A 22415-nucleotide genomic window follows, 5' to 3' on the forward strand; every position below is an offset into this window, starting at 1 on the left:
TTTGGGAACCGAATATTCCGTCGCCCGTTTTGGTGTCTGCTTATTCTTTCGCCCGCTTTGGTGCTGTGCCGGGAGAGGCTTGTTGCAGGTTCGCGTGTGTGTGTGTGTAAGCCGGCCGGTGCGAAAAGATGGAGAGAGAGAGAGAGTGAGAGAGAGCAAGGGCGTGGACGAGAGAAAGATCGCGAGAGAGTAGAACATCTCTTCCGCGTGACAATTTCAGAGGGCTTTGAAATGCAATGTTCTTGCGGAATTAGTTAACATATTAACTATGCAGCTGTTTATCTTAGCATTATTTCCAACGTTCTTTTCATTTATTAGATTCTGCACGCTGGGGAAGTCAGACAGCTGCCGAATTTGCATTCATTTCACGCGACTCTCTCCACCAGACAGAGTTCACTTCGTTTGTTCTCTCTCCAGTCGTTCGCTCTTCCGTTATGGCTTTCATTCCAGGAGAGACGTACTAAAACTTGGTTTCGTTGAACAATCTTTGATGGCCTTCAATTATGAACAAATTATGAATAGTAGCAGAAAAACAGAAAGCAAATATTGATGTGGGCTTTTAGTGGATGATGTTTGCTTAGGCTACGGTTTGGACAATAGTTTAAACAACGAAAAATATAAAGAGACCAAAGTTTTTGCGAAATTTACTTAGCATTTCTCTTACCTCTTTATTTCGGCTAACTTCTCCCTGCACACTCTCCAGCTTGCTCTCTCGCTTTTGGTCTCTCTCCTTTTGGTGTTCTTTTTAGGATCCACTGGAGCTCGGCTTGCAAATTGCTTTGCTTTTGGCGTTCTATTATGAACCAATTATGAATATTAGCTACAAATAGGCAACAAATATTAAATTAAAAGCAGTGAAATTTGTCTTTTTTGTACTTGCTGATTGATGGTTTAAGATGTCCCGTCCCACACACATACACACTCACATACGATGATCCCTTATCTGTCTCCCCCCCTGTCACAACTATTGTTGAAAACTTTCCACTGTTGTCGGTAAAGCTGTGCCAGCATTCGGTTAATATAAACATCAGAAAATAATGAGAAATCAAAGCTATCTGATCCATCGGGAAATTCGAAACGTGAGCGTGGGGTGCTGCTGGTTGCTGGTTGCTGGTTGATGCCACGGACCGACTGTCGCGAATCGCCGACGCCGGCGACAGTTGGGCGGGGAAATTTGAGTGGCTCCCTGGCGCCGGCTTATGTGGGTGGCTTCTGGTAGCCAATTTATTCTGTGTGTTGCTGTGGGAGGTACATATATACACTGATGGGCACTGTAAATGAGTCAAAAGTTTAATATTTAAACTTCCCGCCTAATGGATTCCGATATCAGATGAACACATGAAACGATAGCTATCGATATATAATATTGAACTAAACAGCTACATTCTATCAAAAGCTGAAATGCATAGAACTGATATGTAAGGTAAAATGTAATGTAAAAATGTCTGTAAAATCGTTTTATAGCAGAATTTTCGAATTTATAATTCAGTTTTTGTGGCTTTTTTTTTATTAAGAATGCAATTAATCAAAATATTAACCTTGTAAGCTACATTTAAAATAGAATTTGTAAATTTATGGCATTTGATTTGTTCACCAAAAAAAAACTCTAAAAATCACAGCCCTCCTCCCCCACAAGGGCTTTCTGCACCACTCTAAATCTTAGCTGCAGCTCAACCTGCTAATAACCTCAAGCCGTACGGTTAACTCTGTATTGGCTTCACACAAAAAACAATTTCACTTGGGAGTGGCTGGGGGCGGAGTGAACTTTATTTGGGCAATTTTGGTTGAAGTACGTTCGAAAATGTGCAAAGATAAGCAGAAAAGAGTTGAGGCTGAAAACTGAACCCAAAGACCAACAAAAAAGAAACCCCCCAGAATGCAAAGCCAGTGGCTCAGATCGAGTCAAACACCATGACAAATGGGCAATTTGTGGCCGTGTGTTGGCGCTTTCGATTGGAGAACACGAGAAGTCGAGACCCCGACCGATAAGATATGAAAATCAATTCCGATAACGCACAAATTTCAAACACATTGCAAGAGGTGCGAGAGTCAAGTATGAAATTAAAACGAAACTCAAACAAATGCCCATCAGCTCGCTCTCTTGGATCGTGAAATAGTATTTATGATCGTATTTTACAACATCCTGAAAACATTTCCGGGTCCATCACCTTCGTTATCAGCTGAATTCTTGGATGGAATGTGTGGGGTTTGATCACACTTCCGTCGTTCCTGCAATATGGGAAATCTCTCCACTCGCGCGAAGCCCTGCTCTCCAGTCTGTGGAGAGTTGCTTGGCCTAGACTAATTTGGAATTTATGCCGCCCGCCATCCGACATTGCACAAATGCAGCAACAATAAAGGCGTGCTGCAGAGGGGGGGGCAGAGCAGAGGCAGACAGCAGAATAAGCTCACATTTTATCACAATAATTTGCTGTAGAAAATGCGACACAGAACGAACGGAAAGACCGCTGCTAAGCCCCGCGAGAGGCAGAGAGGGAGCTGGAGACAACACAGAGTCTGGACTGCAATCGCAATCTAAATAATAAAAACCGACACATAAAAAGAATTATAACTAACTCGCAAAAGCAAACAGTTAAAACAGAGAGAGAGAGAGAGAGGGTGGGAGAGAGTCCCAGCTGGCGGAGAGCGCAGTCGACTATGATCAAAAGAGAACCAATGCCGCCGCCGCGACCGTGGTCGTTCAGCCGCTCAGCTGCTCTGCTGCAGTGCGAATGTCGGCGTCGGCGGCCTCTCCACAGTGCGAATTCAAATGCACAGGTGAGCGAACGTTACCCCGTCTGTCGTTTGTCTTTTTTTTTATTTGCCTTTACCGTTCAACGTTTATCGCTGCGTCAGAGATCGTCGCCGTCGCCGTCGTCGTCGCCGTCTCTGTCTGTGTCTCTGGCGACCGTGTTAAACAGAATTGTTGTCAGCCGAGCGTGTCAGAGCAGCGCCATTGTAAATATTGCGTATACGCAGCGTGCGGTGCTTCGCCGAACCCGTGACCTTAAACTAATAACAAAAAATATCAGATAACTGCCATTTGCTTAGAGCCACAACCGCCCACTCCCGCTCCGCTTAATGTAAGTGTTAAAGCAAGTGAAACGAATACGGATTTGAGACGCGAAAAACGCCATCGAAATACACTGGGAGCCCTGCACGCGCACACAGAAATTGTCTCATTAACACGTGCCCACAAATTATGAAATGTGCAAATTTGGAACAAATCAAACTGGTATACAAAATTATGGTCACAGAGCCAGCACATTTGTTTGCAATATTCCTACATTGGAAATACGTTTATTTGTGTCTCTCGTTTTCTACTCCGAATTGCTGCTGGGCTGAGTTCCCCCCACTTATTCTCGCCGTGCCATTTCGTATCAGCAGCGAGTTTTTCCCACTTTTAGCTATTATCGTTGTTTGCTTTTTGTTCATTATTTGTATCATTGTTATCGGCTGACTAAACAGCAGTGATCGTCCCCCGTACCCGGACAAACACACAAAACAAAAAAACACCTGGAAAACATTTGCACTTGTCATAAAGGGAGAGCGAGAGAGAGAGAGAGGAGCTGGTAAAATTCATCATTACATTGCAGTTCCATTCAACGTTTCTTTACTCGTACTCAATATTGAGTTTGATAGGAATTATTAAGATAGTTCCCTATAAACGGGCACCGGAAATTCCTGGAAATACGAGAAAACGAGCTACAGGCATGGAAGTATCGATTGCGTTTCAGCCATAGAAAACCAATAAAATGCTGCAATAAATCATTTTATAACCAATAAAAAAGCAAATTCCTGTTCCTTAGATTGCGTAGACTGATAAACACTAGCCGAATATGTACACTTATCCCACTCCAATGCGGGTGCCGTGCACTCAGAACACAATGGAACCAGCATGTGACGACGCTAAATGCCCAATTAGGCGGCTATAGCCAGTTTGAGTTCTATAAATAAGTATTGAAAAATCCCCTCGAAGGCATAAAGAAAGAGGTTGGAAGCGCAGTCAAACGATTAGGAAAGGGAAGAAACTTCACAGCCGACTTTGACCTAGTGAAACTCTATAAAGTAGAGAGACCTTCAGGCTGAGTCAGCATAGATAAGCGAATGGAAGTAGAATTACCTGCGGGATACACACCTTGCACCCTGCAAGTGGTTCAATTAAACGAGAGATCGTAATGGTATAACCTCCAGATAACTATTTGCCGCCCCTGATTAGATTGTTGCCAAGGAGCGTCGAGGCTCTCATTATCTGTTGTCTTTTTATCTAAATGGGTCATAAATGGCATACACAAATGAGTGTTCGCCTCAATCACGGCTGAATGTTACACCTAATGCTGGACACGATACACGATTACAGCAAACTGCAATGAATTGGAAAGAGAAGTTTAGTTCAAGAGTTGGGTGCCAATAATCAATGTGGAGACTCAACTGAGGGTTGGTTTTTATCTTTTAACCACACAATTTGTGCTTTAAAGCAGAGAAATACGGCAAAAAACGTGACTAAACAAAGCGAGTTGTACAAATGGAATAATAAGCCGTGTTTGGGTACAGTCTATAAGGCAGAACTAACAATTCCCAAGGCAACTTTGATGGGGAGAAAGAAAAGGGCTAATGTGGAACCCATTCAAGTCGCAGCCAATTCCGGAATTGAAAGATGCCAACTTTAGTGACTTTCTTTTGTTGGAAGGGAACTGAACGTCGGCACTTACGTATGTACTTCCTACTAGTCAGACCTAGTCGTATCAGCCCGTTTCGCTGTTCATTTGCTTTTTTATTCGTGCCTCAATTGCGGTTTCAGTCGCTTTGCACTTGTTTTTGCCATGCTTTGCCATGCCAATAAAACAACAAAGTCAGCGTCACACATAATTAGCGGTGTACCAGCCAAAGCCAAAGCCAAAGCCAAAGCCAAAGCCAAACATTTCTCTATCTTTCCCACTGCTGTCGCCTCTCGCATGAACCTCAGACAACTTGACGTCATTTGTCATATAAATATAAATAAATCGCTTGTATCTGTTTTTAGTTAAACTTTTGAGCAAAACCCATACATATGCACAGGCGATTAAATGCGATTATCGTTGGGTTGTTGCTGTATGCAAAAACTTCCCTAATGAACTTCTTCCACAAGCAGGGTTTCCCACTGGTTTCGAACACTCATTCAGGATAACTCTAACGCTGCTGTGCAACACTAATTAAACCCTTGTCATCTCTCTCTCTCCGCGAGCACGTACAGCCCTCGGCCCCGCCCTAAGTACATGCTTAAGTACTTCTATTCGTTATTTGTTATTCATTTAAAATACTTGAGCGTCAAATGGCTTTAATTACGAATTTCTGTTTTGCAGCGCAATAAAGCAACGGAATCAGAATCAAACGCAAAAAGGAAAAGGCAAAGACAAGAGCGCAACACACACACACACACACACTCACACAGGGGAGATACGTATGCGTGTAAGCAGCCAAAATAAGATAAAGATTATATATGTACATGCAGAGCATGACAAGAAACAAAAGTAAATAAAAAATCCCCCGCAATAAATGCTGAAATTCGCTGGAGAGTGGCGGTGGAAGCAAATCAAATCAAAGCAAAGCACAGCAAAGCGTGTGTAAGAGTGTAAAGAGAGAGGGAGAGACCAATTACGATAAGTGTTATCAGAGGGCCAAAGAAAGCAACAAAAAATGGCCGACTCCGATCTCAGTCCGCTGCCGTTCCACCGCGAGCGCAATCTGAGCAACCGAAACTTCAACAAGCGCAACTCTCGGCGCCGCATCAGCCAGCAGCAGCAGCAGCAGCAGCAGCAGGCGACGGAGCAGGAGCGCCAACACAGTGCCAACATGGAAGCCGAAGGCGCCGGACAGCGTGACAGTACCGTGAGCAGCAGCTCCAGCTCGTTCCAGCTCTCGTACTCGGTCAACTCCGACACGGAGAGTGCCTTCCAGCGTCGCTCTCTGCTCAAAATGCGCGAGCCCGAAGAGGTGGTGGAGGGCGAGGCAGCGCCCGAGACGCCCCAGACGCCCACAACGCCAGATCCCGCGTGGCTCGATGTGCGGCAGAAGGTGCAGCGTTTCGAGACGCTAAAGACAACCATTGGATACCTGCGCCAGGAGAGACACAGCCTGAAATTGCTCGAGAATCGGCGACATCCCTCGTTCGAGGATTATGCGGGAGAGCACAGGACGCCGCCGGCCACACCGCCGCGACGCATCCGTCTGCCTGGTCTGGCCGGCAGTCGGAGCAGCTCCATACCCAGCACACCCGGCGCCACCAGCAGCAGCATCAGCGAGGTGCGCTCCGAGGACGAAGTGGATCAGATATCGGACTTTGAGACGGATCCACATGCCACCGGGGAGTATGTGCTGACAGAGAGCGCCTCCGAGGTGTTGCCCAGGCATGCCGCAGATGAGGAGAACGATGACGAGTCGAGTGGCCAGCAGGTGCAGCGTTCGATCAGCGTTGATCAAGCAGCAGCAGCAGCAGCGAACCACACATTGCCGCTGAAAATGCGCAATGATCCAGATTTTCCAAGGTGAGTTCCTTTTGACCCTGTCCAACACTGAGGGCGGCCTTCCACAGTGTTGATTAAGTAGATTTCGCGGTCTTTGAGCTTCCCCCTTTTGGTGTCAGAATCCAATTATCCGAATTGAAGCATAAAACCCCAGGCAGAGCGAGGCATTCAATTCATTCGCCACTCGACGCTTAATTGGCAAAGCGTTAATTCAGTTTTGGAGCACTTTTCGCTAACTGGTTTGGGGTCCGGGGCCAATGGAAATGCCCGCACAAGGGAAGTGACTGATAGCTTGCTCTGGCCGAGAAGTCATTCCCAATAACTATTGGGCAATGTGTCAAAATTTATAAAATGTATCAGTGGGAGTCGGTTGCCCTGAAGCAGCTGCAGCTTGAACATGAATGGACCAAAGAAGGAGCCGGAGAAAGAACCCGATCACAGCTCGGATGAGGAGCCTGTGGGGCGGCATGCAAACGAGACAACGATAGTGATTGAGGAGGTGCAGGTGCAGGTGCACCCACCCGAGCTGAGGCGAAAGGTGTCCATGGCAACGTCGACCAGCGACGATCCATTCCCATCGCGAAGAAAGCAGAAGCGCCAGGAAGCGGACTTAGAGGCGGTTGAGCAGCCACTAGCCGTTGCCACAGCAGAGGAGACAGAGGAAGATACACATGGCCAGCATGAAGGGGAACTGCCGGAGGAAGACAGTCGCAGATCTTCGACCAGAAATGACCATAGCAAACGTTCTTCCAGCAAGAGCAATGTAACAATAGCCGACTCCACGTCAGAGGAGGACTTGGAGTCAACACGGCGGAGAACGGGCAGTGAGTCGCTTCTGCAGTGGCGAATGTCCTCCATCTCGATGCAGAGCACGGATACATGTGCGGAGGGGGTCAGTAGTTGAACCACCGTGGTAGTTCCCGGCAAGCATTCGAAAGTTTTATGTTCATGTGTTCCAGCTGACGGGCTTCCTGGTGACTGCCCTGGCGATGTTCATGCTGATCATGATCTCCTGGTTCCTCATCATGCAGCTGGACTTTATGCAGTACTGCGTGAGGTCCATGTGGGAGGCGTTCGAGAGCGCCTTGGGCATCTTCGACTCTCGCAAGACAATACTGCGGCACATGCTGAGATCCGACTAGAGGTGACTCAGTCCACTCAATGCCCATGTAAATATGCTCCTCGCACTATCTTTGGCTTCTACAGTTGCATAAGGGTTGGGTCGGTGGGTCGCTTATCAGTCGCTGCTTGTGACTCACTTGGCAGCAGCTTTGGGGGTTTATCTCTGCTGTTGTTTTGGCTGTTGGTTCTTCCCCCCCCTTGGGCTAAACATACAAACATGAAAGATAACGAGCCACTTATGAACCGCTGTCTCTACTTTTGTCCACAGAAACTATCGCTCCACGCCGAGACGAAAGACTGAAATTATTGGCACAACAAATCAGCATCTCGTGGGCAAATTTCACTCGCTCTACCAGCCCAAGGATGAGTGAGTATTCAGCGCCAAACCCTTTCAGCGCTCTGTTCTTTAATTAGCCCTCATTCACGCCTTTCAGGGAGGAGGAAGTGGAGATTGAGCTGCGGGACAAGAGCGACAAGTGCGTGCATCCCATACTGGAGGAGCTGATCAAGACGGAGGAGGCCTACGTGAACAATCTGTACACGGGCTTCGAGAACTATGGCAACATCTTCCAGCGCAAGGATCTGCCCCTGGGTCTGCGCGGCAAGAAGTACGATCTCTTCGGCAACATCGAACAGATCGCTGAGTTCCATCGCGATGAGTTCCTGCCGATGTTGCAGCGCAACAAACGCGATCTGAAGCGCCTCTTCGATGAGTTCCTGCAGCTGCTGGACGTAAGTTTATTCCCACAAATCGAACATTGAAGCGGGTGCCTAGCTTTTCTCCTCTATTTTTGTAGCAAAACTGCTTCTATGGTTATGTGATCTTCACCATGAACAAGCAAAAGTCACTGAAACTCTGCGATCTCTACAAAAACTACTTCACGGTGAGTTCGCGATTGCGCTTCCAGCTGGGTTCAACGTAACTTATCTTTGGTTTGTTTTGTTGCAGAATATACGCCTGGAACGCGATGATAAGCTGGGCATCAATAGCTTTCTGGTGCAGCCCATTCAGCGCATGGCCCGCTATCCCCTGCTCCTGACGCAGTTCATCAATGTGAGTGCAAATGCAGTTTTGATGCCAGCAAACTTTAGCTAACAATTGCACTCTCCCCTCTTAGACGTTCTTCAAGAACCGCGACATTGTGATGAAGCCGCTCATCGAGTCCTGCTGTCGGCTGGAGAAGCGACTGCGCACTCTGCTGACCACCACAAATGAATCGGAGATCATCAACGACATTGTGGACTGCCATGAGGTGAGTGACTCCCACTCCCACTCGCACTCGAGTGTCTATTTCTAACTGTTGGCTCTTTGCTTTCGCAGTTCAATGTGTTCTATCAGGGCAAGTTTCGGAAGGTGAGCGAGTTCCAGGTGTTCGACTGCAAGCAGAAGCGCAGCTACCGGTCCAAGGTCTTCATATTCGACAAGTGCATCATCTACACGGAGATCAAGGGCAAGCATCTGCTCTTCCACGGCCGCTATCCCTGCGAGCACATTGGCATCGCGGCCAAGACCAAGTCCTTCACGCTCTTCTACGAGCGTCGCAAGCAGCAGGAGTGCGAATTCACCGCGGATCCGGCACAGATCACGCTCTGGCTGGACCTCATACGGGACATGATCAACAACTTTGCCAACGAGGAGCGGCAGAAGCTGCAGGAGCGATACTGCCGCGAGAACGATCATCTGCACCGGAAGGCGCCCAGCTTCTCGCTCTACCGCGACTCCAATCGCTTCAGCACCGACAGCGGCATCGGCAACATTTGGATCATGCCCAAGCCGGACGAGGAGACGGCCAGTAATCGCAGCACTTGGTATGCCAACTCGTAGGCAATAAGCCCCAACCCCAGAGCCAGTGTGGGACATGGCACTTAGCAATCCGATCAGATCGGTCCATGGGAGACCGACAGTTAATAGATTTCGCCTCGTACCGAGAGCAACTTCCAGTCCGGAACTGCTGCGGACAGCCCCCAGGGGCCATTGACTTTCTTGTTTCATGCAAAAATGGCAAAGCGAAACCCGAAAAGCGAAGAGCGAAAGAAAAAGGAACATTTCAAGTTGAAAGCTAAATCACCAAAAATATTACTCTAAGTTTAGTTTGTTGGCTCAATTAAATTCTTTATAATATTGTTGTTATATTATTATTGTTCTCTGGTGCCTAAATAATTAAGATTCCATTAATCAAAGTTAGAGTAATGGAAAAATGTTAAAACATAAAGTGGAACTGAAGCTAAGCAAATGTTTTATTTTATCCCATGCAAAACCAACTTCAAAGGCACTCCGACTGATTATCTCTTCACTCCTAATGGGGGGGGGGGGGGGGAGAAATAATTTACAGCAATAATTTACAAATATCAGCAACTTCCTTGCACTTTCTCAGAGATTCTCACACGCCTCACAGAGAGACGTCAAAACAAATGTGAATCCATGGTGGAAGGTCGGTCTGTCGGTCGCATGCCATTGGCGTTGTCATGAGAGTCAGACGTGGGACAGCTGTTGGCCCTTCCCTCTCCTACGCCAAAGCCATCCTCCACAACATCGCTCTTAACAACATTGTTAATGATGCGACACGGCATGCCACGCCGCCACACGGCCAACAACTTGTTTCTGGCTGCCTTGTGACATCACTGGGAAAATGTATATAAATAAACAAATGGCGCATATAAATAAGTATAAATAAAAAATTATAAACAATTATTGGTATTGTTTGCCTGGGGACTTGCAGCTCATCAAAATCGCCCTGAAATGCTCGCCGTTTATTTATAATATTTCTCGGCTTTTGTTGCCTCATCACGGAATTCTCTTGATTTTAATTGGATGGTCGGGATGGGCGGGATGGGGAGGGAGTGTCTGACTCGCTTATTGTCTAAAAAATCAATTGTGGCGAATAAACAATAAAAACGAAAATCCAACAAGTTGATTTTGTGAAATTCGCAAATGCAAACGACATCAGTGACGGCAATAGAATACTCGCAGGCAGAGAGCCGTTCCCCCCCCTAACAGATCTCTGTGAGATCATCGCTAAAGAAATTCGCACGTGATGCTGCGGAAGAGGGGAAGTGAGATAGGTCCAAAAACTATTCGAGCTTTGATTTATAACCCCAGTTGGAATGTTCCCTCACTCACTCATTCGACACAATAAAGTTCAAGGGGAAATCAAACTTTATGATTGTATGGCAAGTATATCTTGGCATGGCTGGTAGCCGTAATTACAGTTATTATGGGGCCATTAACCAAAGCTCCCTAATTGGTATGCAAATATCGAATAGCAATGGATCAAATCGCATTATTGGGGCGGTCATAAATCCCCCCATGATGAAAGCAAAAGTGTGCAGCAGACTTTTGGTACACTTTGTCGGCCTCCACCAAAGCACAGTTTTCACAGTTATCGAATGGCTTTTGTCTTCGATGTTTACAAACAAGTTCGCGTGCAAAAGAGAACCGAAAGCAAAGAGAACGAACGATCGTGAGTGAGCTTTCGGCCAAAGCTTTGGCTCGCTTCAGCGCTCAGCAGCAGCAGCTACGCGCCTCCCCTCTCATTTGATTTTCTCGTGTGATTCGTAACGGACTGCAAACGGCGACTACCTGCGCGCGTATCGGGAGTGTTTTTGCGCGACTCCTTATCGAAATGCATCCAATGCGATATCTTCGCAGCGAAAGCCCATAGAAAACAGTGCATAAAATCCTCAGCATGGAGCTGTTCAACTGGTTCGATCTGATATCCGTGACTCTGACGTTTCTCGTGATTCTGTTGGTGCAAGTGTTGAATGTGTATTTGCACATACTGGACGATAATAGCGCGGGTGGTGCCAAGACAATCGATGTCGTTGACAAAGCCCTGGAAAGGGAACCTGTGATGGTGCTAGAGGCGCCCAACACGCCCAACACGCCCAACACGCCCAACCGAAACTCGACTTCGACTCCCACAACACTCAGCAAAAATGGCAAGCTGGAGAAGCAAACGAGTTTGCTGGACAGCGATAGGTAGGTCAAAGTTTATGGCATACACAATGAATCTTCCACTGGTTTCGATTGTCCCTACATCTGTTTGTATTTGTGTTTGACCTTTGTGCTCCACTCAAACCCTGTTAAAACGTGATAAGATAAGGTAAACTTTTTAGCATTTATGGATTTCTGGGGTTTTTTCATGGTAATTGTTGATCCAGACATGACTTGCATGATAAACGTGCATTTGTTACGTTGTTTAAGTTGTTTAAAGATTGATCTTTATAAAACTTTATAGAGGATGTGGCTGTGGAGTAGTTGGGTCTCTCCCCGCAGCTTATCTATAAATACTTCATTATCAGTCCCCATTTGAGTGTTTCCCCCTCCACCACCACATTCACGGCTTTCTGTTCTTGTGCTTTCATTTCTGTTCCAGTGGCATCTCATTGAGCTCCATGTACACCTCAGCAACGACAGCGACCACGGCGGCAGCCACGGCCAACTCATCTCCAACACACCGAACCCCAAATGGTTTCCTCTCGCACACGCTCAGTTTCGAGACTCTGGGCGATGAGTAGTAAGTACAAACCCCCCCCCACCAACAATCCAATCCACTCCCCACACCACTGGCACGGCCACTACCACTCACAGTCGCGCGCTAATTGAGTCTGTAAATAATTTGAACATCCCACTGTTCGAGCAGCCACGAGGATGAGGACACATTGTCGCTGGAGAATCTGTTTCCGTGCGACCAAACCGAGATCTACGCCTCCCGCAAGATCAGCTTCATCATCGACGAGCTCATCCAGACGGAGGTCAACTATGTGAACAACCTGAAGAAGGGTCTGGCCAACTATGGCAGCCTGGACACAATCGACGAACTGCCCGAAGGCCTGCGCGGTGAGCAGCGCCAGCAGCTGCTCCTGGGCAATGTCTCCGAGATTCTGGAGCTGCACGAGCGGGAGATTCTGCCACTGATGCTGCGCAATCAACGCGATCTGAAGGGTCTCTTTGATGAGTTTGCCGCGCACTTTGAGGTGAGTAGCGGGAGGAGAGGCACGGCACTCCCCGTCTGCGTGGGTTGGGGTTGGGCCTAGTCCATTAGCCGCACTCGTGTCGGTTGCCAAGTAGCCGTTGGACAGGTTCCGACACCCCGATTCGGGCCATCGATCAAAAATTCTTTTGTTTTCCGTAGCTAAGAACTCAATCTCAAATATTTATTCAAAGACAACGTTTTTTTTTTTAATGTTTATTCTCTGTTTTGTTTATGCTCATTTGTGGTGGCGACACCTGCTATTGAGTGACGGTTTGTCGGTTCTTCTCACGTATTTTTTGAACACATTATTTTTAGAGGGAAAAACTCGTTAATTAATGCATATTAAGCAGCGTTCAGCCATCGGACGTTGGCAGTCGTTTAGTTGTGGGTTGCATAAACACTCTGACAATTTCAATTAACGAAATATTTGAATTATTTTATTCGACACTAGGGCTCTGGTATTATTATTATTATTTGTCGCCTGACACTTCGTGGACAAGTGTGTCACGATGTTGGGGGGGCCCAAGCTCATTCTTATGCATATGCCGTGGCCGTTGTAAAAAGTGATTTAATGAACAAAAAAGAAACACCAAAGAAGCACTTTCGAGAATAATTATTTACTGAATGACAAATGGGGGAGGGAGCTTAGTAAAGTCCCCTGATAAGATTGAAATAATCGCCGGCACATAGTAATGATAAAGCTAAATAGACCCGACGACCAGTACGAAAATCACTTGAAAATTGTTAAATAAAACAAACGATTTTTTTTCACGTCGTTCACTTTGCCGGCAGCTGACGTCATCGCTTGACTGGCTTCGCTCTACACATTTAAAGCGTTCGCGAGAGAGGGAGAGGCAAATACACAACTTTTTAGCGTCTGTCTGTGGCTTGGGGGGGGAAAGCTTTCGCAAAGCTTTAAATACTCTTGCAGAAACAGCGGGGCACACCCGCTATAAGTTATAATGATTTAGTTTATCTTTGGCTTGTTGACACCGATAAAGAATAAGAATAAAAATGTCCACATTTGCTCGTAGTTATTTATGCGGCTCCCTTCTCTGCTATCAAACATTGTAGAGTCCACAGTTGATAAACCCTCTAAGAGAGAGTATGAACATGGAGCCACACTTCTGTGGATCTCGTTATACATATTTCTTTGGTGTTTTTGGAAAGATTTCTACATGTTCTATGTATGGCCTGCTGCCATGTGGCGCGGCCGCGTTAAGTGTTGACAACTCAAGCGATCAATTTAAATTGAAATTGTCTGCTGGAATACTTTGAACGCAATTCTCTTATGTCATCTGCAAGTTCCGAGAAACCCACACAAAAAAAAAGTACAGAAAATAAACTGAAAAATCTGCTCCCAAAGCAGGTAACATTCTTCGAGGATTTGGCTTAATGCTGAACAGACATGCTAAGCCGCGGGGAGCTGATTTATGCTACAGAGTAACCCCTCCCACCCTTGCCCCTCTTGCATTCTTCGTGTCGTTTTTGCCAAACATTTCTGAGTCACAGGACAGGCGCAAGAGCCAGCAAATCTTTGCTAAATATATTATGAAAATGCTCGAAAATGTTCAAAAATTGTTGTTTATACATACTCGCAGAATATTGTACATATTTTTGAAATGTTGCCCCTTCTTCACGGTTCCCGCCACCCACTTCCTGCTTGTCTTGGCAGCATATTGGATAAACAAAAGAAGACGCGAGCGAAAGAGCTTGTTGATAAATATACATTTTCATTTATGAAACCCCGAATAGGTTTTCCTCCTCTATTGCTTTTCTCAAGCAAATTAATGAGGCTTTTCACAAATGTATAATTGCCGACGAATCGATTAGTTTTGACCCGATTTGATTGTGTGTTCGGAAGAGGCCTTGTCCGCCCAGACAGACAGACAGACTCGATATTTGGACACGAGCGTCCATCCCACTGATGCCCACTGAGTGGAGGAGATCTCCTCCGTAAATAGCTTGGCCTTCATTTATTAATCGGCTTTAAATGGTCAGAACACAGAACACAGAACACAGATCCCCAAGTGACAAGCGTGTCGATATGACTGATTTCTCACCCTCAAATCGAATCGAAATGAATCGAAACGAATCCAAAAAACACCAACTCAAAATCAATTAAAAGTTTTACAACATTCTGATGACTTTCGTCTGGTCGGGGGGACTGATTCAATCGATTTAGAGATCAACATTTGTTGATATTTGGCTGTGCAATTGACAGGCTTCCTCGCTTGGAAGAGCGCGGCACGGGGCTGCCATCTGTTTGCAGTACTTTCAGTGGGGAAACGCTCATCAAATCGCTTAGCGTTTGTGTCAGCTTTATTAGCATTCGTATTAATCTATTTATAGCACTGAAAATGTATAATATCTACGAAACAAATGTCTGAGTGTCGAGGGGAATGCATGAAAATTCAGTAAAATGCAAACATACATTTTTCACCTTGCGCCATCAGACAATTTGTCCGACTAATCCGCATTAGACATGCAGAACAGAACGACCGCCCTGCGGGATGCAGGAGATGATTACCACCGCCAGCCACATCATCGTCATCATCATCATCTCGAATCACAGCTTTGATTTTGTGGGGCGGGTGCGAGGCTAATGAAATTAAAATGGAAAGGAAATCGTTGGCCAAGCAATTTTCTTTGCAGTTTGCAGTTTGCAGTTAGCTAGCTGGCTGGCTATCAACTTTGCATGGCATTGGTCCGAGTTGGCGACAGGAATGCCAAATTTTTGCTCTAGCTTTGCCAAGGCTTGGCCCAGCCCTTCCCCCCACCCGCTGCCGAGTCTCGGGTTACGTGACTTAAATGCTCAAAAAATTATGATTTCGCCAGCAGGCTGATAGGTGGCGAGTACATATGGGGAACGAAACCCGAGCCTCAAACGAAAACACATGTCTGGCCCAGGCACAAAGTAAACAAGAATTATACAAAACGATCACTTGGGGGGCATAGGTGCGGGCGGGTCTTACTTCAGTTTAAGTTTAAACCTTCTGTTTCGTTTCATTTTGATAGAAAAACAACTTTTACTGCTACGTAAGCTTCACCATGGGCAAGAAATCTTCCATGCAGCTGCGTCAGGAACATCGCGAATGGCTGCAGGTAAGCCTTGGGCAGTAATATCAACTCCAGTGAACCATTTCTAATATATGCTGCCACTCGTAGACCTATCAAAGCACAATAAAAGACAAGCTGGGCATCGACAGTTTCCTGGTGCAGCCCATACAAAGACTGACCAGATATCCATTGCTGCTGCAGCAATTCATATCGGTAAGAGACGCTGGTTTCCCCACAGTTCCATCTTAAGAGTAAACTTTTCTTGCAGGAATTCTACAAGAGTGGCATCAGCTGCAAGCCCGTGCTGAGCTCCGTTTGCAAGTTGGAGACGCGCATGCGTCGCGCTCTGGATGTGGTCAATCAGGCCGAGGAGATACCCAACATTGATGAGCTGCATGAGGTAAGTAGTGTCCGTGGATGCCAATTGTTCTCCATCTCTTCATAATTTATACATTCTATTTGCTTAGCTGGACCTGCTGCAGCTGGGCAACTTCCGACGTGCCACAGAGTTCGATGCTCAGCACTTTCCCACACGCAAGAAATACCGCGCCAAGATCTTCCTCTTCGACCGGTGCCTGGTGTGCACCGAGGTGCGCAAGAAGCGGCTCGCCTACCGCCAGCACTACCACTGGGAGCACGTGGAGCTGCAGCGTCCGCTGGAGGGCAGTGCGTCCAATGCCAACAAGATCATCAATCTGCTGGTCAAGCAGCAGGACAAGGACAAGCCGGGCAGCGGCGCCAGTGCCAGTGGCAGTGGCAAGCGCGAGGAGTTCTCCTTTGTGGCCGCCGAGGCGTCTGTGGTGAAGCAATGGCTGCACGCCACCCACAAGATCATCGAAATTGCCCGCAACGAGCACGCCCAGCGGAACACCTTCAGCCTGCCCATGGATCTGGTGCTGGGAGTCGGTCTGGCCATCTGGCTGATATGGCAATACTTGTAGATAGATCAATCCTAATTCCTATTCCCCATCCTCACACAACTCTAGATCATAGATTTACGATATAGGAATAAAACTAAGTTATTTCGTAGTCAATGGACTCGTCCCTTCTTTTGTTGGTTGTTGGCTGATGTCTTGCGGTGTTTGTCCGAGCGTAAAATAAGTTTGCTGCACTTCCTTGACAAATATTCATGATAAATTGCCTTTGCAGCAGCGGCCACTCCCAGTCCCCATCAAAACCTCAGTCCCTTGTCGTTGTCCTTGCAGCAGAATGTAAATAGCTTTTCATCTTTTTCGCCACATAACCACACACAAGGAAGTCCACTTGGGGTGCACTGTGTGTGTGGCAGCCACCGAAAAATGTATGACAAATCTATTTATTTAGAATTTATGATGGCATGCAAGACGCCAGCTCGCACATGTCAAGTCATGCCTGTGTCTGTGGCTGGGTGGGGGAAATCTAATGAACCTTGGACAGGCTCTAGCAACCAAGTTGCTATAAGCTGCTCAAGATGGTAAAGTGTGTGGACTTTATAATGCTGAAAAATTGAGGAAGCTTGCACCGTCCGCTCTGTATACAAATGGATTGTACGTAAAATATCTGGCATAGAAAAATGAATGTTCTAGTAGGTAAACTACAACTTACCCATGGTTCTATAATTATGGTATTTCCTGAAATAAAATGAAATAAAATGGATTTAATTTCCTCCTGAAATTATGCTATAAATATGAAAAAAACGTATTAGAAGGGAATCTTCTTACTATATTCATAAATATTATTCAGATGGGAAAGAAGTGTCTCCTAGCCAGGAATTTCTCAGTGGAAATTCACTCAGTTTCAACCACTGTTGGCCGGACTCCATCAAAGCCAATCAAAAACAGTTTCAGGCCCTGATTATCCGGTCAAATGATTGCCAAAAATCATATTTCTCATGTGGAAGATGTTTCCCTCTACTGTTTTTTGTCCGGAAAAGCTCAAAGGCAAAGTGCAGCAACAAAAAATGCACTAATGAAGCCACGACGCAGGCTGAGGATATGGGTTGGGCAGGGGGTAGGGCGAGTCTAGCCCCATGTGTTTGTGCTTGGGATGTGACAAAATTTGCACAAAAGCAATTTGTTCCAAGGCCAACGACAAGGAACAAAAAAGACGCGACTCTCTTGACATGTGCTGTGAGGAGATGGCAGGGGGGAAGCAGAAGAACAAAACAAGAGAGAGAAGAAGTGTGGGAGCAGAGATCGCACTCGCGATAGACAACTGCGACCCAGAAAGAGAGAGAGAGAGAGAGAGAGCGGCAAACGAGGCAGCAGCAGCAGCAGCAGCAGCGGGAGAGTGGTGGGCAGAGCGCTCTATCTCTCTCTCTTTCTCTGCATGATTTGCTGTCTAAGCAAATTTGTTGTTGTTCTTTTCAACGTTTTGCACTTCCACATCCTCGTCGGTTTGCTTCTTGCGCGACGCTTCGTTTGCCTCTCCTACTTTTTGCTTGCCTTCCGCTGTTGCTTTATTATATTATGTCATTTATGTTGGAATGCCGCCATCGTTTGCTGTCGTTTGCTCTGGGGATAAAGGACCCCGCACATACGCTCGCCACGGGAACGCTGGGCTAAAGGATAATGCCGTGTTCTTGCCTGGCAGCTTAAGTGTATTAATGTCTGTCGAGTAGTTGTCACAGAAGTGACGTGTATGTAAACGATTTGACATTTTTATGAGCCAAAAAGCGCTGCTCTGAAAAAAATACACAGCTTCAAGGAGGGAAAACCCCAACAGAAGAGAGAGAGAGAGAGAGAGAGAGAGAGAGAGAGGGAATGAAAGAGAATAGACTGTGGTCGTGGGAGAGCTGTGAGCCTGCCTCTCTGGTGAGTAAATATTTCAATATTTCTGGGCCATTGGCTTTCGGGCGATTCCCCTATTTGGCTATGCCCCTCACGTAGTTTGCTCCACATGCTCCACATGGTTTTTGTTCCAACTAAATGCATAATTTCGAACACGACAAAAGAAGTAAGAAAAAAATAAGACAAGGCACACAAAATACGGGCGAAAAAATAAAAGGAATAGAATTGTAAAATGCCTTGAGCCGGCATAATTTATTTGCATTTTTTGCTTCACTTTTTCCCCCGATGGTTCCTGGGCACGTCGCGGCAGGAGTGGCAGTGGCAGTGGCAGTAGTGGAAGTGCCAGCGAGGACAGCACAAATTTGCCAAGTAATTGCACAAATTATTGCACGTAGGCTGGCAACACACGATGGCCGGGCCACAGCCCACCAGCTGCCGCCACGAGATAGTCCCATGACACGGCACGGCACGGCACGGCACTGTTCATGCTACATTAAATTAACTTGACATATTCGGAAATGGAACACACAGACAGACACTGGTACAACTGTTGCTAATTCTTGCTTAATATGCCCCACACACACACGCACACACGCAGGCACACACTCGGGCCGGGCCTCATCTGAGTCCTTCCTTCATCGTCTCATTCCGCCTTACTGCTGCTCCATTGGATTTTGTGCGTATCCAATTCACGCCTCAATGCCAGTTGTTGTTCCCCCCCAATCCCATCCCCCAGCAGCAAATCCTCCAAATTGTATTTCCATCGCATGTAAATGCAACACTTAGGCACGCATCGGGCACACATCTCCATCAGCATCAGCATCACCATCACCATTCGCATTTCCTATTCGTATTCCTATTCCTATCCATCCAGCATCTGTAGCTCTACTTAACGGATTTTCGGTGGCTCTCAGTGCTTGAAAAAGTTCAAATTTCAGCTGCGAAATGGTACGTGAAACAATGTCCTCCTTCTGGGGAACACAAACGCTAAGAACAGTGGAACAAAAGCTAGAAAAAGCGTTGAAAATATCTACTGATATTTGGTTTTATTCTTAGCAATATCAGAGATACCTTCATTGATCAGCACAGCAGAGTTTTAAGCGGCTTCAACCCGCTCAGTTCGCGGCTCCCGGCTGAGAATGAAGTACGAGTAAATCACCCAAATGAAGTAGAAGTAGCAGGCTAAAAGAGCCAACAAATTAATTAAACAAATGTAAATTTGCCGATCCCTTACCAAAGTATGCAGGTATGGCAATGTAACGGACATTGCCCAAGTCCAAACCCTTCATTGCGGGAGAGACAAGGAGACCCACACAGTGGACGAACAAAATTAGAATGCACCCAGAGATAGTCATGAGAAAGATGGCCACAAGGGCACGATTATGCTGCGAAAGAGAAGGTATTTGAATATCTTCTTAGATGTAGGCAAAGGTTTCCTCACATTTAGCAGTCCGTACAGCAGAATGATGGCATTGAAGAGCTTCACGAAATGCAAAAAAGTCACTAAAATGTAGAAGCCACTGTGACCTGCGGCACAATAACAACGATCAGCAGTTAGTACCAATAAAATAAGTATAGGTGCTTACGAATCAGCATGAAGCACTGCCAGCCAAAGGCTAGGGACTCCAACCACATGATACCCGATATGACATAGCAACCCCATAATAAGTTCACCAACAGGCAGCACCTGTTCAACAATATCACCTTAACCATTTCGATTTGTGGAAATCACCGAACGTCGAACTGACAAGTGGCAACCGGATTGCTCCGTGCGTTGACCACTGTGCTGGCCCCATTTGGTGGCACAAATCAAGCAAAGCGACAAATGCGAAATGCCCATGCGAATGTGTGAATTTGCCGACGATGACAACTGATAATAGATCGAATTACGTACACGCCCAGGAGCACCGGAATCAGACGCGGGTCTCGGGACACGTTCCACAGACACAGAGACACAGAGACACAGAGCAGACCCTTAAGACCTCTCGGGTTAGGCATAATGCCGCCTGGGCGTTAGATAAAAAAACAAAGGCATGTCATTTTTTTGTTGGTTCATGGCCGTGGCCGTAAGCCACAAAACGAGCTGAGCAACGAAAACGGAAACGGAAACGCTTTGATAATCGCACACAGAGAATGCAGTGTCATAAGGGGAGCAAGCGTACGGAGAGTGGGCGAGAGTGGAGAGGTTAACACGTATGGGATGATGATGCCTGATGGCTGATAATGCGTGGGGTGCGAATCACGTAGGGTTAGGGCAATGCCCACCCACTCTCTCCCCCTCGTTGGTGTGTCTGCAGAGCGGCAGAAGAGCCCATTGATAAATGCTCTCTGTTAAGTGGCATGTTTTGGGTTAAATGCGGTGTAAAATGTGCCTCAGCCTCAGCCTCTACTCCAACTCCAACTCCACCTCTAACCCCTAATGGCATAATAACATTGAAAGGGCTGGGGGTTGGCATCTCCCAGCTGAATGACAGTTCAGTTAGCAGTCGAGCCAGAAGCAGCAAGCTCTCGGCACCTTGAAACTGTCAACCTGGCACGCTGACGCATATAAATCGCACCTCGTTGGCGCACCTGACGCTGTCAACATATGTTCTGCAGTGCGGCAAAATCAGGCAGTGGGAGGCTGACTCCTGGGCATCTTGTACATACATCTTGCTTACAGCGTGGCCCAGGCGCCAAATTGAAATTTAAAACGAGAAAACCAATAAAAAACAAGTTACAGACGCCGACGACAACGTCGGGCGGCAGGCAATACAAATTGCAGTGACGACAGCTGAAAGGCCATTCCGACCCGAAAGCCACCCAATCCCAAATGCAATTCGCGCCCTGGACCAGCATACAAATGCCTTCTCAGCCAAAGGATAATATAATGCACGTTGTGGAAGAATAATGGTTCTGCCAGAAGACAACGTCGCAGTCGTCCAAGGGACTAAGCCGGCGATGGCAGACAACCCAAAAAAAAAAACAAGGGAGGGGCAAACAGCAACCAGCAAAGCCAAAGGGCTGGGGCGGAAGGGCGGACAATAACGATGCCAGCGGCAAACGGCAATGACAGGCAATTTTAATAGAATATAGGAAGGAAGGAGCGGGACTCCTGCGTGCCTCTTGTTGGTCTCTTGTTGTCGCAGCCAGACCGGGATATAGCTTCAATTTGCACTTGCAGTCAGCCTAAGGAACTCCAAGCAACGTGCAATTAAAGTAAATAAATCTATAACATAATTATCGCCAGGAAAATCCATTAAGCTTCACACCTGCCACATGCAAAATGAAGCCAAAAAGGATTGCCTGGCGAACCCTTCGAGTGTTAGGAACTGAACGCAGAATCCTTTACTGAATCAATAAAGATGGACAAATAGATCGAAAGGAATGTTGCTAACGCTGTATGTGCTCTTGGATAAAGGGACTGCTCTCCGTTTGCAACGCTGCTGGCTTCGATGTTGTTGTGGGTTTGACCCGCTTCGTAGTCTCCACTTCGCCATAGTCGAAACGAGATTTTCCATCGAAGTAGTCATAGACCACAGCAGCACTTGGAGGAGTAAACAGATCCACAGTTACCCTGCGTAAACCTTTGGCCTTAACTGATCTTGGTTTTGGCTTTCTCCTTTTATTTGCTGGCTTGCCTTGGGTGACCGTTGGTAGATGACGAAACTGAATAAATTTGCTCCTGCTTTTGGGCGTCTTTTGTTGGTGTGTCTCCATCATGGGATACTTTTCGCACTCGCTGGGCAGCACACAGGGTCCTTGGTATCTGCTCACTCGCATGTAGCCTCCAAGGCAATTGCATCTGCCGTAGCACAAGGACCGCACACAGCTGTGGGGATGGCAGGACTTGGGGCAGGGATTGCCACAGATCACCTGCACCTCGTTCCTGCCACAGAGCGAGCCGCTGGAGATTGACAACAGCGAAACGATCAAACCAAGCCGGAACATGGCCCACGACTGGGACCTACGAGTGACAATCAAAAGTGATTTGGTTACAGCTGTCA

The 22415-nt window shown here is 46.7% G+C and overlaps 3 protein-coding genes and 1 long non-coding RNA gene across 8 annotated transcripts; 3 read left to right on the forward strand and 1 right to left on the reverse strand.

The window, feature by feature from the left end:
• The first annotated feature begins 131 nt into the window (after window positions 1-131).
• Window positions 132-16695, forward strand: LOC117591968. Its single transcript, XR_004574500.1, has 3 exons — window positions 132-145; window positions 3472-3476; window positions 16607-16695. It is a non-coding gene; the product is annotated as an uncharacterized LOC117591968 (long non-coding RNA).
• On the forward strand, window positions 5350-9756 carry LOC117591956 (rho guanine nucleotide exchange factor 25). 3 transcript variants are annotated; one of them, XM_034285381.1, is made up of 8 exons: window positions 7304-7395; window positions 7463-7658; window positions 7894-7992; window positions 8060-8357; window positions 8423-8509; window positions 8575-8679; window positions 8744-8878; window positions 8947-9756. In XM_034285381.1, exons 1-8 carry the CDS (start codon window positions 7383-7385, stop codon window positions 9448-9450), a joined length of 1437 nt encoding a protein of 478 aa, XP_034141272.1. In that variant the 5' UTR covers window positions 7304-7382; the 3' UTR covers window positions 9451-9756. The 3 variants fall into 3 exon arrangements, with proteins under 3 accessions (XP_034141271.1, XP_034141272.1, XP_034141273.1); XM_034285380.1 differs by lacking the exons at window positions 7304-7395; window positions 7463-7658 and adding an exon at window positions 5350-6524; XM_034285382.1 differs by lacking the exon at window positions 7304-7395 and having other exon boundaries at window positions 7650-7672.
• Window positions 11168-17882, forward strand: LOC117591958 (triple functional domain protein). Of its 3 annotated transcripts, XM_034285388.1 has the most exons (8): window positions 11168-11604; window positions 12002-12142; window positions 12269-12602; window positions 15620-15706; window positions 15770-15874; window positions 15930-16061; window positions 16129-16602; window positions 17864-17882. In XM_034285388.1, the coding sequence occupies exons 1-7, from the start codon at window positions 11312-11314 to the stop codon at window positions 16600-16602; spliced, it is 1566 nt and encodes a 521-aa protein (XP_034141279.1). In that variant the 5' UTR covers window positions 11168-11311; the 3' UTR covers window positions 17864-17882. The 3 variants fall into 3 exon arrangements, with proteins under 3 accessions (XP_034141279.1, XP_034141280.1, XP_034141278.1); XM_034285387.1 differs by lacking the exon at window positions 17864-17882 and having other exon boundaries at window positions 11191-11604; window positions 16129-16690; XM_034285389.1 differs by lacking the exons at window positions 12002-12142; window positions 17864-17882 and having other exon boundaries at window positions 11189-11604; window positions 16129-16690.
• A 1643-nt stretch (window positions 17883-19525) lies between these two features.
• On the reverse strand, window positions 19526-20151 carry LOC117592566. Its single transcript, XM_034286446.1, has 4 exons — window positions 20016-20151; window positions 19871-19956; window positions 19664-19814; window positions 19526-19611 (listed from the first exon to the last, which is right to left on the reverse strand). Exons 1-4 carry the CDS (start codon window positions 20140-20142, stop codon window positions 19526-19528), a joined length of 450 nt encoding a protein of 149 aa, XP_034142337.1. The 5' UTR covers window positions 20143-20151.
• Between the last annotated feature and the right edge of the window lie 2264 nt (window positions 20152-22415).

The sequence above is a fragment of the Drosophila guanche genome, unplaced genomic scaffold (genome assembly GCF_900245975.1).
Source record: "Drosophila guanche unplaced genomic scaffold, DGUA_6, whole genome shotgun sequence".
NCBI lineage: Eukaryota > Metazoa > Arthropoda > Insecta > Diptera > Drosophilidae > Drosophila > Drosophila guanche.

Coding starts and splice junctions, on each gene's coding strand:
- LOC117591956 (XM_034285380.1), top strand. CDS start 5,677: ATGGCCGACTCCGATCTCAGTCCGCTGCCGTTCCACCGCGAGCGCAAT. Junction 8,358..8,422: donor AGTTCCTGCAGCTGCTGGAC/GTAAGTTTATTC, acceptor CTATTTTTGTAG/CAAAACTGCTTCTATGGTTA. Junction 8,879..8,946: donor ACATTGTGGACTGCCATGAG/GTGAGTGACTCC, acceptor TTGCTTTCGCAG/TTCAATGTGTTCTATCAGGG.
- LOC117591958 (XM_034285388.1), top strand. CDS start 11,312: ATGGAGCTGTTCAACTGGTTCGATCTGATATCCGTGACTCTGACGTTT. Junction 15,875..15,929: donor TGCTGCAGCAATTCATATCG/GTAAGAGACGCT, acceptor CTTTTCTTGCAG/GAATTCTACAAGAGTGGCAT. Junction 16,062..16,128: donor ACATTGATGAGCTGCATGAG/GTAAGTAGTGTC, acceptor CTATTTGCTTAG/CTGGACCTGCTGCAGCTGGG.
- LOC117592566 (XM_034286446.1), bottom strand. CDS start 20,142: ATGGTTAAGGTGATATTGTTGAACAGGTGCTGCCTGTTGGTGAACTTA. Junction 19,815..19,870: donor TGCTGTACGGACTGCTAAAT/GTGAGGAAACCT, acceptor TCTCTTTCGCAG/CATAATCGTGCCCTTGTGGC. Junction 19,612..19,663: donor TGCCATACCTGCATACTTTG/GTAAGGGATCGG, acceptor TGGCTCTTTTAG/CCTGCTACTTCTACTTCATT.